General features: G+C 32.7%; 2 protein-coding genes and 1 non-coding gene across 3 annotated transcripts; 1 reads left to right on the plus strand and 2 right to left on the minus strand.

The window, feature by feature from the left end:
• The first annotated feature begins 1,664 nt into the window (after positions 1-1,664).
• On the plus strand, positions 1,665-9,952 carry LOC110609232. The gene is made up of 4 exons (XR_006350077.1): positions 1,665-2,692; positions 3,090-4,362; positions 4,475-4,560; positions 9,676-9,952. It is a non-coding gene; the product is annotated as an SUN domain-containing protein 4 (transcript).
• A 401-nt stretch (positions 9,953-10,353) lies between these two features.
• On the minus strand, positions 10,354-12,669 carry LOC110603453 (DELLA protein RGL1). The gene has a single exon (XM_021741189.2). It carries the CDS (start codon positions 12,405-12,407, stop codon positions 10,662-10,664), a length of 1,746 nt encoding a protein of 581 aa, XP_021596881.1. The 5' UTR covers positions 12,408-12,669; the 3' UTR covers positions 10,354-10,661.
• Positions 12,670-14,202: 1,533 nt separating this feature from the next.
• LOC110608879 (DELLA protein RGL1) lies at positions 14,203-16,201 on the minus strand. Its single transcript, XM_021748165.2, has one exon. The coding sequence runs from the start codon at positions 16,024-16,026 to the stop codon at positions 14,302-14,304; it is 1,725 nt and encodes a 574-aa protein (XP_021603857.1). The 5' UTR covers positions 16,027-16,201; the 3' UTR covers positions 14,203-14,301.
• Between the last annotated feature and the right edge of the window lie 523 nt (positions 16,202-16,724).

A 16,724-nucleotide genomic window follows, 5' to 3' on the forward strand; every position in this document is an offset into this window, starting at 1 on the left:
ATTTAAAAATAATATATTTTCAAAATAAAAAGTAAATGAAAAATTAATAAAAATATGCAACAAGTAAAAACGTGCCGGGCACGTTCATACAAACTAGTATAAATAATCATAAAAACAAGTATAAAAAATAAAATAAAGACACGAAATTTGAGACTTTTATCCTTTAAATTCGATATATTTTTCTTTTAAATATTTTCATATGATGTCTAGAATAACAATTTTATATTGAATTTAATATCGAATCAAATTAAATAAATTTTAAAAATTTATTAAAATTAAATTAAATTATGTAAGAAATATATTTTTTCATAAAGTAAATGGAATTTAATAACTAAATATTTAATTTCATTTTGTAATTATCAGAAATTAATTCATTTTTATTTTTTTTATAAATTAAAAGGACTTGTAATTTGAGTTCAATTTAATCTAAAAGTTTTTAGATGATTTTTTTTATTTTAAAAAATAATTTCATGATTTTAAGTTAAATTTTTTGATATTTTGATTAATTTTTAAAATAAAAGTAAAATTTTTTTTTTATTTTTTAAATTTTAATTAAACTGAGTTTAAATTAAAAATTCTTTTACTAATTTAAATAAAAAGTTGAAAATTAACCTAATAAAAACTTTCAATAAATATTGAGGTGAATTAAGCATTAATATATTAATTGTGCGAACATTGATGCCTCTTTAAGCTTACGAGATTTGGTAGATTTCGGTTGTGTAATACCTCGTTAGGCTTCGATTGTGTAATCCGGAATGATTATGGCTGTTAAAACAGGCTCTTAATGTGCTGAAATTATGGCATTTCGGAAAGTATTGAACTGAATTAAAGAGTATGGATGGGTTGAGTTTTCGAATTGAATGCTCAAATACTTGTGATGTCAGTTAATTGTGCTTTGTTGAATGATTTATCGTCTTTTGACCTCTTGATTCAAGATTGTAAACTGTTTTTATCTAGTTATGAGGAAACAAAGTGTGTTTTTGTTTAGCAATATCGGCTTATTTTGAATCAGATCAATGAGTTCGGGTTAATATCCCTTCTCCTCATATTGTTTCTCTCCTCTTTTTGAATTAACGAAGTTTTCTTATTTTTAAAAAAATATATATTAATTAAATTATAAAGGATTTTTAAATACACGACTCGAAAGTATGTAAATATATTTATGAAAAATATATTAAAACTAATTTAATTAAACTTTTATTATTTTTTCTATCGAAATTAAAGTTTTGTTAACTGAAATATTAAATTAATAATGCAAGAGAAGCGGCAAAAGTTTTTGAATATTAAGAATTATGGTACGTATATTTAGAAATTTTTATATTATATATATATATTCATTAATTATAAAATGGCACATTATAAAAATATTTTAAAATATTCAGAAAATTTAATTAATAAAAATTAAATTATTTTTAAAAAATAATTTTTCATTTTAATATACATATTAAAACTTTATATATAAATTTATTAATATATTTTATTTTATAAATTAAAATTTAAAATATAAAAAAATTATTTAATTAAAAATTATTTTTTTTAAATATTTTTAATTTTTTTTTCTAATATAAATTATTTTTCTCTGAATAAAGATATTAATTAATAAAATTTTTCATGTATATAAAGATTTGGTCAAGGGGTCAGCTTTAATTTCAGTTTGAATTTAAATTAATGGTTAGAGAGAGAGAGAGAGAGAGAGAGAGAGAGAGAGAGAGAGAGAGGAATCAAACTAAGACAGATACAAGCAGAAAGCAAAAAGCAACAGGAGGAGTAATTCGTTAGCAAAAGAAAGAGACGGCATGAATATAAAATCAGCGATTATGTTAACAAAGCCACAACAGAGAGCGCTTGATCTCCTTAAACTGCGCCGTTTACGTGTTCTTTATTCTCCTTCTTCTGCTGCTGCTGTTGACAATCTAAATTCTTCGCCTTCCTCTTTTAATTCCATCATTCACTTTCGATTCGCCTGTTGAATTTCTCCAAATTTCTTTCTAAGATTTTTCCTATTTATTTTTCAATAATCCGAAAGCCGGTTGATCCATTGATTCCTTCTTTTTTTTATATATATATATATATATTTTATATTGTGTCTCTAATGCTTTCTTGATTACTGTGTGTGATCTCATCTCTGCTTGTATTTGGCTTATATATGATGATTTGAAAAGTTCTGTTATACCTTTAATGAAAATTTTAGGTTGAAAATTTTTATGGCTAAAAGATGGGTATGCGTTAATTGATTGATTACAATCTGGGTTTTCAATAAATGTTGGTTTGGGTTATTTCACAATTGATTTTGGCGAAGCAGTGTTTTCTTATGATCGAAGGGTGATTGTGCTTTGCTGCTAAGGTGAATTTTTTGAACTGCATATAGAATACCCATGAGAGTTTAGACTTTAGTATGTTAGTGTTGAATAGTGCTTTTCAATTTGGATCCTCTATATTGAAATTAATGGTGGTCAGTTGTTTTATCTGGTGCAGGGTGCTCCATTATTTTTCAATTAATCACCTTTCAGCATTTCATTGGATTGATGTGCAATGCAGAGATCACGGAGAGCTCTTCTTCAAAGAAGAGCTTTTGAGAAGGCTTTCAGTGGAAGAACTCAGTTATTCAAGTTTTCACTTTCTTTGTTTCTTGTTTTATGGGGGCTGTTCTTTCTTCTGAGTTTATGGATCAGTCGCAGTGATGGTTATAGATGTAAGCTTTTGATCAATGATGCTATATATATTATCTCATAAATTTATCAACTATGATCTAGAAATATAATGCAATGTATCAAACATAATTTTTCTTTTCCCTTCTGATTGTAATATATGTCTCACAATGACTTTATCTGATAGTTTGTATTCCTGAAAAATTTATAAAATACATATCTCGTGTTAAATATTGTTGTGAACTTCAACTCCTGGAAAGTTTAAAACCATAATATTCAATTTTAAATATAATTTGTGAATCTAAGTTGGTTTTAGTTAGAGTGGTAGTGGCGTTATTTTCTGAATTTATTCTAACCTGTCTGAATTTTTGAATGCATGGACTTTAAAATCAGCATGACCCTGGCTTCTCATTAGTCCCTCTTTTGTTTCTTTTTGTTTAGATGAATCTGCAGTACTTGAAGCCGGCATATCTACTTGCAATGGAGAAAATTTGGGAGGTTGTAAACCTTCTGAGTCACTGGAAACAAAATTTTTAAATAAAATTTGTTCTGTCTATTCAGATGAAAGTTTGTCTACAGATAGGGATGAAAATAGGGTTTCCAATGATGAGTTACTTGGCAGTGAAGTAAACACAAATTATGCCTTGGTTATGGAGCAACCTGAGGCAAACTCTGTTTCAGATGTAAAATTTGAAACTAATGGTCCTAAGATTGACAGACTATCTCATTCTGTACCTTTGGGTCTTGACGAATTCAAAAGCAGAGCATTCAGCTCTAAAAGTAAATCAGGAACTGCTCAAGCTGGAGGTGTAATCCATAGATTAGAGCCTGGGGGTAAAGAATACAATTATGCTTCAGCATCCAAGGGAGCGAAGGTACTGGCTTTTAATAAGGAAGCAAAGGGGGCCTCTAATGTCTTAGGCAAAGACAAGGACAAATACCTTCGAAACCCATGCTCTGCTGAAGAGAAATTTGTTGTAATAGAACTTTCAGAAGAAACATTAGTAGACACAATTGAAATAGCAAATTTTGAGCACTACTCTTCTAATTTAAAGGATTTTGAGCTTCTTGGCAGTTTAGTTTATCCAACAGACTCATGGGTCAGGCTCGGCAATTTTACAGCTGCTAATGTTAAGCATTCACAGAGGTTTACCCTTCAGGAGCCGCAGTGGGTGAGATATCTGAAGCTGAATCTTCTTAGCCATTATGGTTCAGAGTTTTATTGTACTCTTAGTATTGTTGAAGTGTATGGAGTTGATGCAGTTGAGCGCATGCTGGAAGATTTGATCTCCGTTGAAAACAAAATCATATATCAAGAGGGAACTGGTGAGCAGAAACCATCACCATCTCTATCAGAGTCTTCTCGTGTTGATGATTATGATCAAGAACTGAGGGCTGGTTCTGAATCTGGCACTTCAGTTGAAAACTCAAACATGAGGCTTGAAGTAACAAAAAAAAATTGCCAGATCATGTGGAAGAAATTCATCACCAACAAGTAGGCAGAGTTCCTGGGGACAGTGTTCTTAAAATATTAATGCAGAAAGTTCATTCTGTGGACTTAAGTATATCTGTTTTGGAACGGTATCTGGAGGAGGTGAATTTCAGATATGGCAATATTTTTAAAGAATTTGACAAAGAATTAGGAGAGAAAGATATACATTTAGAGAAAATCATATCTGACATAAAGAATCTCCGTGACAGCCAGGATATCATAGTATGTGAATTTCTCACCTTATCAGTTTTTCTTCTTCTTTTTATTAATTTTGTTCGAGTCTAATACTAGCAGGTCTCTTTCAACCAAAATCGTCATTGCTTTTCTCTTGCAGGCTAAAGATGTTAACAATCTTCTTTCTTGGAAATCCCTTGTTTCTACACAGATGGACAATCTCCTCAGGGATAATCTTGCTCTCAGGTTGCTTCTTCTCCTCTGTAATAAACTTCAGCTATTGATATACAACAGTTTTTGAATATGTTTACAATTAGATGATTATTTTTCAATTAAGAACTCTGAATAAATATGCAGTAATAAATATTGGTTGTTTTTTGATAAGTTATTGTCACAACTCAAGAATAATTTAGGAGGATGAGAAGAGAATAGAGAATGAGATGAGAACAGGAAGAGAATAAAGAGATGAGAAGAGAAGATAGAGTTAGTTGAGAGAAAGAAACAGAATTCTAGAGGGGGAAATCTGTGTATTCATAATTCATAATGCTGGTAAGTATTCTCCAGCTGTTATTCATATATCAGTTATTATAACTGCCTCTAACAAATTGGCTGACCTGTGCAGAACTTCCCTCCAAATCATACTAACTAATAACTGCTTTCCCCTCTCATTTATCTCTTCACAATTCATTTCTTCTTCTTTCTATAATATGTGACAATACTCTCCCCAAGAGAATCTTCTTGTCCCCAAGAAGATGAAAATTCATGAAATTGAGCCACTACAAAAGAACGACCTTCCAGCTTGCATCTTCCTCTCGTAAATTGAACCATTTGATAAGTCCTTGAAGAATGTGTTGATTGTTCCCAGTCTTCCTCAAGTAATATGTGATCACATGCTCTAAACAACTTTCTTTTTTTCTTTTTTAAATTCTATTATCAGTACAATTCTCCATAGCGCATAATTTTTTTTTCCTTTGCCTTCTTGATTTCTCCCATTCGTCCTTCAAAAGAATGATAAAATCACATGAACTGAACTCCTTTGTGAATTTCAGCTCTAGAGTCTAGACATGTTGCAAGACTCTGATCTTGATAATATTGCCCCTCAACAAAATACTTGAAATGGAGCTTATGCGTGTTACTGTTGCCTTCGTACTTGTCTCTAGCTTCATTGAAGATTGGCTTCTCATTCTCATTGACCTTCATTATGATAAATTTTGGTACGTTAATAGAAACAAAAATGCTTATAGTAGAAGAGGTAAGATTATCATTTACATCTTCTGCATGCTCACCAAACTTCTCCATGGAGAATCCATTTGATTTGAATCTCTTTGAAGGAAAAATTGTACTTACGGGAACCTGGGCCAGCATTAATTGCTTCTCCCAAGACACATCCTCTCCATCACCACTACTAACAACCTCTTCCTCTTTCCTATCATCCACAATATTAACATCTTTTGCTATATCGACATCTGTAATAGACACTTGCTTCTCTATTTTTGGAGATGAAACAACATCTATTGTAACAGTTTCCATTTTCCTTGGGTTTGGGAGGATCCCCTTTCCGCCAAGCACCGTGACTCCATTTCCCATGCCTTCACTTTTTTCTCCAACATTGTCTTTGTTATGTTCCCTGGATGCGGATCGAGTCACAGGTATGTTTACAATAAAATCAGTGTCTAAGGTTGAAGTCGTTTGTTTTCCTTGATTCTTTTCTCACCCAATTGTTGTTGGTGTTGTTGTGAGCTCAATGAAGGGAGTTTTGACCTTTTGAACTCCTTAAGAAAGATTTCAGATTTCAATTTAAATGAAATAAATATGCTTATTTTATTTCTGGTTTTCCAGCAATATATGTAGGGAACAGTGTTACTATTTAACATAATTATACTGAGATAAAAGTCCTAAGGAATAAGAAAATAAAGAGAGAAGATAAAGTAACCTAATCCTAAAAATAAAGGGTAAAGCAATCTAATCCTAAAATAAAGGGTAAAGCAATCTAATTCTAAAATAAATTAAGGGAAAAGTAAAAAAAAATATCTTGTGGTTTTACTCATTTTCACTTCTGGGTCTATAGTTCAATTTGTGTCAAAATAGTATCTGCGATATCATGTAGTTAACAAATAGCGGTAATTGTTTGATGCCGTTAAGAAATGCTAACGTAGCAATTAAAATATAATTATTAATTAAAAAACAAAGTAAAAAAAAGTACACTGTGGTTCACTCATTTTCATTTCAAGATCTGTGGTTCAATTTGTATTATATTAGTATCTCGTGGTCTAATTTTCATATCAATATTTTTTATGGCATTTAAAAATTGCCGCTTTTTATTGACGGCGCGATATTACACGTACTATTCTGACATAAATTGAATCACAGGTCCTGAAGTAAAAAATCGATAAAAATATGAGTAAAAAATCGATAAAAATAAAGGAGGTGAGAAGAGAGAGAGATGAGATGAGAAGAGAGAGAGATATTATTGATTATTCTTGAATGCAATTTACAGGTAAGAGCTCTCTCCTTTATACTTGTACATGAGTAATTACCTTCTAACTAACATTTATTTCCCTCCAAATTCCTCATTCAGTTGCAACTGACAATAGTTATAGCAGTTACAACTTTTTCCTCCAAAAGCCTATCTCACTACTTATTCCTTCTATATATGACAAGACCTTCCCCTAGAGCACATTCTTGTCCCCACGAATGTAAAAATGCTGGAAATTGAAAGGAATTTCAGGCACCTCTCATTAGCTGAAAGACTTAGAATTCGAAGTAGCATCTTCTGCTAGCAAATTCATTTCATAAAAGACTGATCCTCCCAGTTGCATCTTGTTCTAGTAGCTGCTACCCAATTGTTAAGGATTGAAACTCTTTTTTTTGCCACCTTCTCCATCTTTCAAACAAATCTTCTTTAAAATGCAGCTCCCTTCAGGGTCAATTTCTGCTTCTTCCTTAATATCTCCCATTTATCTACCATGAAGATTAGAAATTCACAAGAATAGAACTCAGCATCATGGTCTACAAAATATTGCCACTTGCAACCTTCCCTGTTTCTTCAATTGCTTTAGCTTTTTCTTCATGAGAACCCTTCTCATGAATCTCACCAATGAAAGCATCCCATTCCCAATTGACTTGTACAAATCTAAAATTTTTTGATGGCTTTGCAAATGCTTTTTCAGAAATTTCAGTATAGCCTGGATCAAGGATAATACCACAGAGTCTTGGATTTGAGGGTTGCACTATGTTGCTGAAGTCTTCCATTTCCCAAGCAATAACAAGGAACTTACCATCCTTCAATTTTTGTTCCAAGTCATCAGTTTTTCCCTCTTGAATTGATAAGCCCACTTCACCTTTATTGCTCCAAGAAGTCCTAGTTTTATGAACTTTGGGTTGTGCAATTGTATCAATAACAACCCCAGAGCAATCATGTTATCTTGCCCTCATCTGCAAACCCTTCGCCATGCACTTTTGTAGAGGCTTCTGCAATATTGTCGCTCTCCTCTCCATCACCAACAATATCAACCTCTTCCCCATCTAATTCATGGAGTTTTTTTAATCTAATTCCAGCTTTTGCCTTCCATTTTTGACATCAAGGATCTTATCATCTACAATTGAAGTGAGCAGTTTTGGTCTACCATCATTTTGAGTCGCATTTCCACATTCTCCAATAGACTTCAGGAATGGACTAGATTCCAATGCAACTCTAGAGGTTGCAACATTTTCTGGTTTCACTTGCATTGATTCAATCAAAATTTCCAATCTTTGATCCCATTTTTCCAGCACCTCATTTGTTCTTTGAAAGCTTCTTTCTAAACATTCAAAAAGACTCATCAATTTCTTTTGTTGCCAAGGTTGTAGTTCCATGGTTTGATAACATAATTGTATTCATTCTGGTTCTAAAGGAAGAATAAATTACAAGAATTCCAAGAAGTAGGTTCTTGAAATGCTAGAAGTGAGGTATTAAAGAAAAGAAAAGACAAAAAACCAGAAAATAATAGAAGGAAGAATTTGATTCAAGAATTTAAGAAAGAAAGAGGTTCCTAAGGAAAGAAAGAAGTGCAGAAACAAGGTTTTGCCAAGAAGAAGAAGAAGAAACAGAGCAAGAACAGTAGGAAAAGAATTGGAAGAAATTTCTGGGAAAGAAAGAAGGAAAAAATAGAGGAAAAAGGAGAAGAATTCTCAGGGAGGAAGGAAGAAGAAATTTAGAGAGAAGAAGATGAAGAACAAGAAGAATAGGGAAAATGATGGAGGATGAGAACCTGGAATTTTGGGAAGCCTTGAACCTTGCTCTGATACCAATTGTTAAGAAGAGAGACTGAGAACAGAATTTAGAGATGAGAAAGAGAAGAAATTGAGATGAAAAGTAGAAGATTAGACTGAGATGAGAGGAAGAATCAAATTAGATGAGAGGAGAAAAGAATATTTGAGAGAGAGAAAGATGATCTTTTTTATTGATTCTTAGAATAGTTGTTGAGTGTTTGTCAGCTGTTATTTATACATCAGAGTAGTATAACTGGCTCTAACAAACTCTAACTACTATGCTGTACAAAACTGCGTTCCAAATCATACTAACTAATAACTGCTTTTCCCTCCCATTTATCTCTTCACAATTCCTTTCTTATTCTTTCTATAATATGTGACAGTTATCTTAATTAAAAGGAAAAAGAAAAGAAGAAACCTTGGGGCAATGAGAGAATGATTTATGACATAATGAGTTTTCTAGGCCTGCTTAAGAATTCTATATGCCATATATCCACCCAATTTCTTTGGTAGATCCTAACACAAACTATGTACGTAATGAGAATCACTATGATTAATACAGTTCCATCTACATGGATGCTGGGAAAGGAGCAACGATTGGGGTAATGAAGATGCCTGGATACTTGATTCTTTGCATTAGGTTTCACTTCAAGTATTCACCTTTTAATTAAATGTTGAAATGGTTCTTGAAGGGTAGTTGACTCTGGTGTCCATGCTTCTTTTGGAAAATTTCCATGTTGATTTCATATTATTTTGCTAGGAAATGACACTTTCCTAGTGAACCAATTTCAAGACGACTATGCTTACTTAATTACGGCCAATGCATTTATAAAATCAAAATGATGGGATAATTTTTGGCCTGTATTGGATGATGCCATGATTGCAAATAGGAAGCTAGTGGAATAATTTGTAGTTTATTGAAGCCAATGGCCTCTTTAATCCATTTCAAGTGATCACCTCATCTTTTGAGCATGATTGCCTTCTATCTCTCTCTCTCTCTCCCTCTCCACGTATTTCTATTTTCTGCAATTGTTGACTACAGATGACAGGATTCTGTGCTTCTTGGTTTCATGTAGTTGTCATGCTCATAAGATGTCACTTTATTTGCAGGTTAATGGTTGAACGTGTTCAAGAGAATCAAATATCTATGGAAAATAAGGGTATCACAGTGGTTTTCATTTGCTTAATTTTTGGATTTATAGCTTTTGCGAGGCTATTGGTAGATATAGTGCTGAGTGTTTACCGGGCATATATTGTTCAAAGAACAGAGGAGTCCAGGAAATTTTGTTGGATGAGCTCTTCCTGGCTCTTTCTACTGTTCAACTGTTGCATTATTATATTAATATTGTCATTATAATCTTGTGACATGGAAGTGTTATTTGTCTTCTGTTATTTATCTTATGATACCGCTATTTCTCAGCAAATCTCATCTCCGTCATTGTTATCAATCAATATTAGTCAGAAGATCAAGGGAATGAAATTAAGTTGAATATGGCTAACCTTTTCAATATAGGATCGAGATTCTTGTTGAATCTTATGGGAAAACTGGAAAGGTAATATTGCTGTTGTATCCTGCCATCTGGAGCATTAATTCAACTGCAGCTTTTTTGCCCTTTACCTAGAACAAGCCTGAAGGCTTAATTGCTATTTGCAATGTAGTAGTTTTGTTGGTTGAACTCCCATTGACACATCTACATTTCTTATGGTATTAGAGATATGTGTTGAGAACAAAAATGTCCTGGAAATTGAAAAACAAGAAGCTTAGCCTTTTGCTATATATATGCCCATTATGACTTTTCTATATTACATTGAAAAGAATTTTTTTTTTTAATTAAAAAAGTTAAAAAGAAAACAAACTTGATAAGGAGCTTATCTTTCTCTCTCAATCTACTATTATTCTGAAAAATCTGTAGTTAAAAATTTCTTACTGCCAAAAAAGAAATTTGGAGATGACATTATGGTGTTTCTTTGAAAAAGCTTGTGGATAAGATTTTTACAAAAGAACAAAAAGATGGATATTTTTTTTTTAATTGGAGCCATAGGTAAATACAGGGATTTTATGTGGAACCCAGTGTAATTTTATTACTTTCTTGTTCTTATAAAACAAACTTCCAGGCAGAAAGGGAATGAAGGGGTGTACCCTTCCATCCAACAATCAAGCTTCTCCCATTTTGATCAAGTGTGCAATAGATCCCACATGCAAATTTCTTCACTATCAAATTTGCTTGGAGTAAAGATGAAGAACTCAGATCAATCTCCATCATCCCAAAACGACCATAGAATGACCTCCAAACATCAAGCTTTACACTTCTAATCATCCTTTCCTCTTCCTCAATAGCCAAAATGCATCTTATTGCTCTACCTGAGTACATTGATTCCAAAATCAACCTATTTGAATCATCTCGTTCCATGCATGCTTCAAAGCAATCAAAATATGCACTATAGTAGAAAAGTGCTTCAATGAAACGATTCACGAAAGTTGGTGAGTTGTAATTTGCCTCAACTTCAACCACCACCATTACACATGGATTGATGTTTTTGATCACTCTCATCACAGACTCCAGCCTCTTTGGCAATACAATCAGGCTTCTAGGGAAATATTCAGTGTAGATGGCCAATGTTTCTTCATCATCCAATTCTAACATATCTTCCTTAAGATCCAAGAAATCTGATACCACAACTATCTTAAAAGAAAAGTTTAAGTTCATGGTATGTGCAAAGCTTGTTAGCCTCTTACCTGTTGTCTGAATTAAATTCTCACAGGCAGTTGTGATTGCAGTTATCTTGAGAAGCTCGACAGGGCATTCATGTCGAGAAACTAAAGCTTGCATTAGAACTGTCCATTGAAGTCCATTTCTGATTGTAAAATCAATGATGTGAATTCTCCTGGCATCAGCAACATTGTCTACTATAGCTTGAATTCCAGCAAAATGGAAAATCTGACTGAAGGGAATTGCTTGGTGAGCTGCCAGGATTGTTGGGTTTGCATTCATCATTGATTTTTCAATATCAAATAATTGCTTCTTTCCCAGGCCTTTGGATATGAATCTTCCTGTTTCTGTTTCGATTTTTTCTCTGAGAGCTTCAGCAAAATGGTAAACCACTCGTTCAACAGGATTTCCATCACTGGAAGAAGATGAACTGCATAGTTTGAGTGATCTACTAGCAACATCAAATTGTTGATTGCCAATTTTCTCAGCAGACGCTAGAAGGGATTCAGCAAGTTGCACCATTTTGGTATCTTCATCTGAAAGGCCAGATGAAGAAAGATAAAATGGGTTGTTGAACATGGAATCAACATCAAATCCATGGCAAGAGGATTGGATGAATCTTGCTCCAGCTATTCTGATGATATCTTCTGTTGACAATCCCTGGCCAGACACGTTGGCGGGTCGGATACAATCGCTTGGCTCAATTACTCTTCCACTTGTTAATTGTTTAAATCCAGTACTGTAATTTCTTAGCAGCTGAAGCGATTCTAAAGAAATCGGATATGATTTGTCCTCCTTGGGATCATCTCCTTGAACTCCATTTTGGATTTCACCAAGCTTTGTGATTTCCTCAAGACAAATCTCAAGTGGTGGAGACAAGATATTAGATCTCAAATCATCGAACTGCATGTAATCCAAGAATGATTGTTGCAGCTGTTCTTGTTCCTCGTACCTGGAGATGAGTGATTCTTTGTCCCAGAAGTTTTCTTGGCAGAATCCATAATCAGAACAAAACGAATCATTTCTTGTATCCCCACAATCTGCAACCTCAGAACCTACTGTTTGTGAAACGAAATTATCTTGAAATCCAGAACAACTCAACTCGTTGAAAGAAAACTTTGCATTTTCCATCTCAAAAATGTAAAAAACAGGTCAGAGTTTGTTTACTGTAACCTGGTTTCTTTATAGTAACTTGAACAAATGATGAGCAAATTCTGGATCTAGCCGGACAAGAAAGTACCAGTTAGCAAAATTGCAAGGGAAATCAATTACAGCTGAATGCAAGCAGAATATATATTTATTCGGATGTTGATTGGTAGATGTTGTCAAGGCAGAATATTTTATTTGAAAAATAAACAAAAGTTTTTGGAATAAAACAAATGATCCATGCAATTCAATACCAAAACCTAGTTCAGTATTGATCTTGTCGAACTTTAGACGAAATTAATGTCCTTAAAACTTCAGCCCAGATTGAAAAGAACAAACTCTTGAACTCCCACTCGAGTAGGACTGATTATAAGTAGTTATACCCGAAAATTGTACACTCAAATTCGATTAATATTTTTTTTAAAATAAAAATTGAAGGAGTAAATATAAGATTTCTTAAATTTATTCATATACTATCACCAGACTAAACCCGTTAGTGTTTCAATTAATACTTTAACATGTGAATATGTTCCATATCCGAATTCAATTTATTTTTGATTAATTAAAATCTTCTCAAACTCTATTATTATTATTTGAATAATATGTGAATCATTCAATTTATATATTTTAATTAAAAGTTTATATAAAAATATATTTTAATTAATTATCATTTCAAAAATAAATAATTTTAAATGAAAAATAAATATACGAATTGCATACGAATTTAGGAAACTCAATTATAACAAAAAAAAATAAATATAAACAACAAATAAATAAGGTATTGCATGAACAATACATTATGACAAAATCATGGCAATTTTCAAGCATTATGTAGCAATGAATTCAAATTTTCTAGAAAAAATTTTGTATCGTTGAAAAAATAGGATAAAATAATAAAATATGAATCGTGTTGAACACTGTCCTTAAGAATTTATTTTATAATTCTCAAGATTAAACATATTTTTCTGAAATTTAATTTTCAGGATCAGACAACCAGAATTTATAATTTATAACTCAACAGAAAATATAGAAGAGTAAAAGAATAAAATAGAAAGATGGAAATGATTTTCTTTATAAAAATGAAGCATATTTATAGTGAAAAAAATTATCATTGTAAGCGATTATAAAAATTTTGAGATAATATAATAAAATCACAACGGTCAGATTTAATATTAAATTTAAATATTAAATATGCAATAACCAAAAAAATAAAATTTTTAACGACAGTAAAATCTTCGATAACGATAAAATATTTTGAAATTTAAATTAATTTTACAACAATATTTACAAGGTGTGGTAAAAATTTCTTGAATGCTCATCCTTCTCCTCTAAAGGGGGATTTTAGTAAATAATCAAAAATAACACTTGGGCTAAGGGTCAAATTGGTAATTTTTCTTACATCTTCCCCCGAGCCCTAGGTATCATATACGCCCCCAAAATAAAAAATCTTGAATACTAGAAGAAAAGCACCTATACCTAGCAAGATTAAGTGAATACCTAAAATTATCATTTTATTTCGATTTTTCCATACATAACCAAAAAATGAAAAAGATTCTTCAAAAGTCTCGGGACCCAGAATATGTCTTTTTTTCATCTTAATATACAAAAAAAAAATATTTTACCATTTTAAAGGATTTGTGCGACACAAATTTAGATCACTCAAATCAATGAGTTTCGGACAACGAATACCATACACTAAAAAAAATGAACAAGAAGAAATATTGGTAGCTTGCTTTACAATGATCGCATCCTATATATTACACGCAAAGAAATTCATCAGCCTAAGATGCTTAAGCTTAATAGTGGGATCCATGTAAAATTCTTGGACTGTATTGGTAAGAATTACCTAAATATAATAGGTGGTCTTTCTTTCCTGTTCTTATAAGCCGAACTTCCAGGCCGAAAGGGAATGAAGGGGTGTGCCCTTCCATCCAACAAGCAAGCTTTTGCCACTTTGATCAAGTGTGCAAAAGCTCGCACATGGAAAATTCTTCATTATCAAATTTGCTTGAAGCAACGATGAAGAACTCAGATCAATCTCCACCATCCCAAAACGAGCATAGAATGATCTCCAAACATCAAGCTTTACACTTCGAATCTTCGGTTGCTCTCCCTCACTAGCTATGTTGTTTCTGATTCCTTTACCTAAATACATTGATTCCAAAATCAACCTATTTGAATCATCTCGTTCCATGCATGCATCAACGCAATCGAAATATGCAGTGTAGTAGAAAAGCGCTTCAATGAAACGATTCACGAAAGTTGGTGAGTTGCAATTTGCCTCAACTTCAGCAACCACCATTACACAAGGATGGATCTTTTTTATCAATCTCATCATAGACTCCAGCCTGTTTGGCAATGTAATTTGGCTTCTAGGTAGATGTTCAGAGAAGATGGCCACTGTTTCTTCATCATCCAATTGTAATAGATCTTCTTTAAGATCCAAGAAATCTGATACCACAACTATCTTAAATGAAAAGTTTAAGTTCATGGTCTGTGCAAAGCTGGTTAATCTCTTACCTGTAGTCTCGATTAAATTCTCCCAGCCAGTTGAAATTGCTGTTATCTTGAGAAGCTCGACAGGGAATTCACGTCGAGAAACTAAAGCTTGCATTAAAATACTCCATTGAAGTCCATTTTTTATTGTAAAATCAATTATGTGAATTCTCTTGGCATCAGCTATGTTTTCTACTATGGCTTGAATTCCAGCAAAATGGACAATCTGACAGAAGGGAACTAGTTTGTAAGCTTCCAAGGTTGTTGGGTTCGGAGCCAATATTGCTTTTTCAATATCAAATGATTGCTTACTTCCCAGGCCTTTTGATGTGATTCTTCCCGTTTCTATGTTGATTCTTTCTCTGAGAACTTCAGCAAAATAGTGAACTACTCGTTGAACAGGATTTCCAACGCTGGAAGAAAAGTTACTGCATGCTTTGAGCAATCTACTAGCACAATCAAATTGTTGATTGCCAATTTTCTCAGCAGAAGCTAGAAGGAATCCCGCAAGTTCCACCATTTTTGCATCATCAGCAGAAAGGCCAGAAAGATAAAAAGGGTTGCTGAATATGGAAGAAACATCAACTCCCTGGTAAGCAGATTGGATAAATTTTGCTCCAGCTAGCCTGATGATCTCTTCTGCTGACAATCTCTGGCCAGTATCTTTGGTGGGTGGGAAACAATTGCTCGGCTCAATTACTCTCCCACTTCTAAATTGTTTGAATTCGTTGCTGTGATTTCTTAGAAGCTGAAGTGATTCTAAAGAAAATGGATATGACTTGTCTTCCTTAGATTCAACCTCTTGAATTTCATTTTGGATTTCACCAGGCTTTGTCATTTCGTCAAGACAAGTCTTAAGTGGTGGACAGAAGATATGAAATCTCAAATCATCGAACTGTACATAATCCAAGAATGATTGTTGAAGCTGTTCTTCCTCCCGTAATTTTTCTTGATGGAATCCATAATCAGAATCTCTCCATTCTTGAGCTTCATAAAAAGGAACCTTTGTTGCCATGTCCCCTCCATCACTCTCAGGATCTATGGAAACGAACTTATCTTGAAATCCAGAATAGTTCAACTCATTGAAAGAAAACATTTCATTTTCCATCTGAAATTAAGATGGATAAAACGTCATACTTTGTTTTTCTTTAACCTGATTTCTTTATAGACGCTTGAATGCTTGAGCATATTCTGGATCTAGCCGGAAAAGAAAGTTCCCAATTAAACAAATTCCAAGGAATATCAACGACAACTGAAAACAAGCAGAATAATCATCTCGATGTTGATAGGTTCATATTGTGAAGGCAGCATTTTTTGAACATTTGCATGGAAAAAATAAGTTGGCAACTCCATTGTCGCGTTGACTCTTCATATGCGAATATGATATGAGCTTTGAAAAAATAAATTAAAGGGTTTGGATTTGATAATACAGACGATGCATGCAATTCTATGAGCTAGGTTGATATCGTGCTTGTCGGAACTTTAGATGAATTTTCCTTAAAACATCAGCCAAGGTTGAAAAGAACGACAAAATCTTGAACTCTAACTCCAGTAGGATTGATAGATGGTAAACTATTAGTAAATTTCTAGGCAAAAAATAAATTTTAAACCATATTTAAGCAATAGTTTCAATCAATGATAGCTAAATCATGTGACATTTTGTACTTTTACTAGTATATATTTCTACGAAAATAATAGAAACTATAAAGATTATTAGATGAAAATATGTAAATATATATATATTATAGCAGAAAAATGTAAATCTAGAGGATTAAATTGCATTTTTAAAAATTAATGATAAATTAT

This window comes from Manihot esculenta, chromosome 2, assembly GCF_001659605.2.
Source record: "Manihot esculenta cultivar AM560-2 chromosome 2, M.esculenta_v8, whole genome shotgun sequence".
NCBI lineage: Eukaryota > Viridiplantae > Streptophyta > Magnoliopsida > Malpighiales > Euphorbiaceae > Manihot > Manihot esculenta.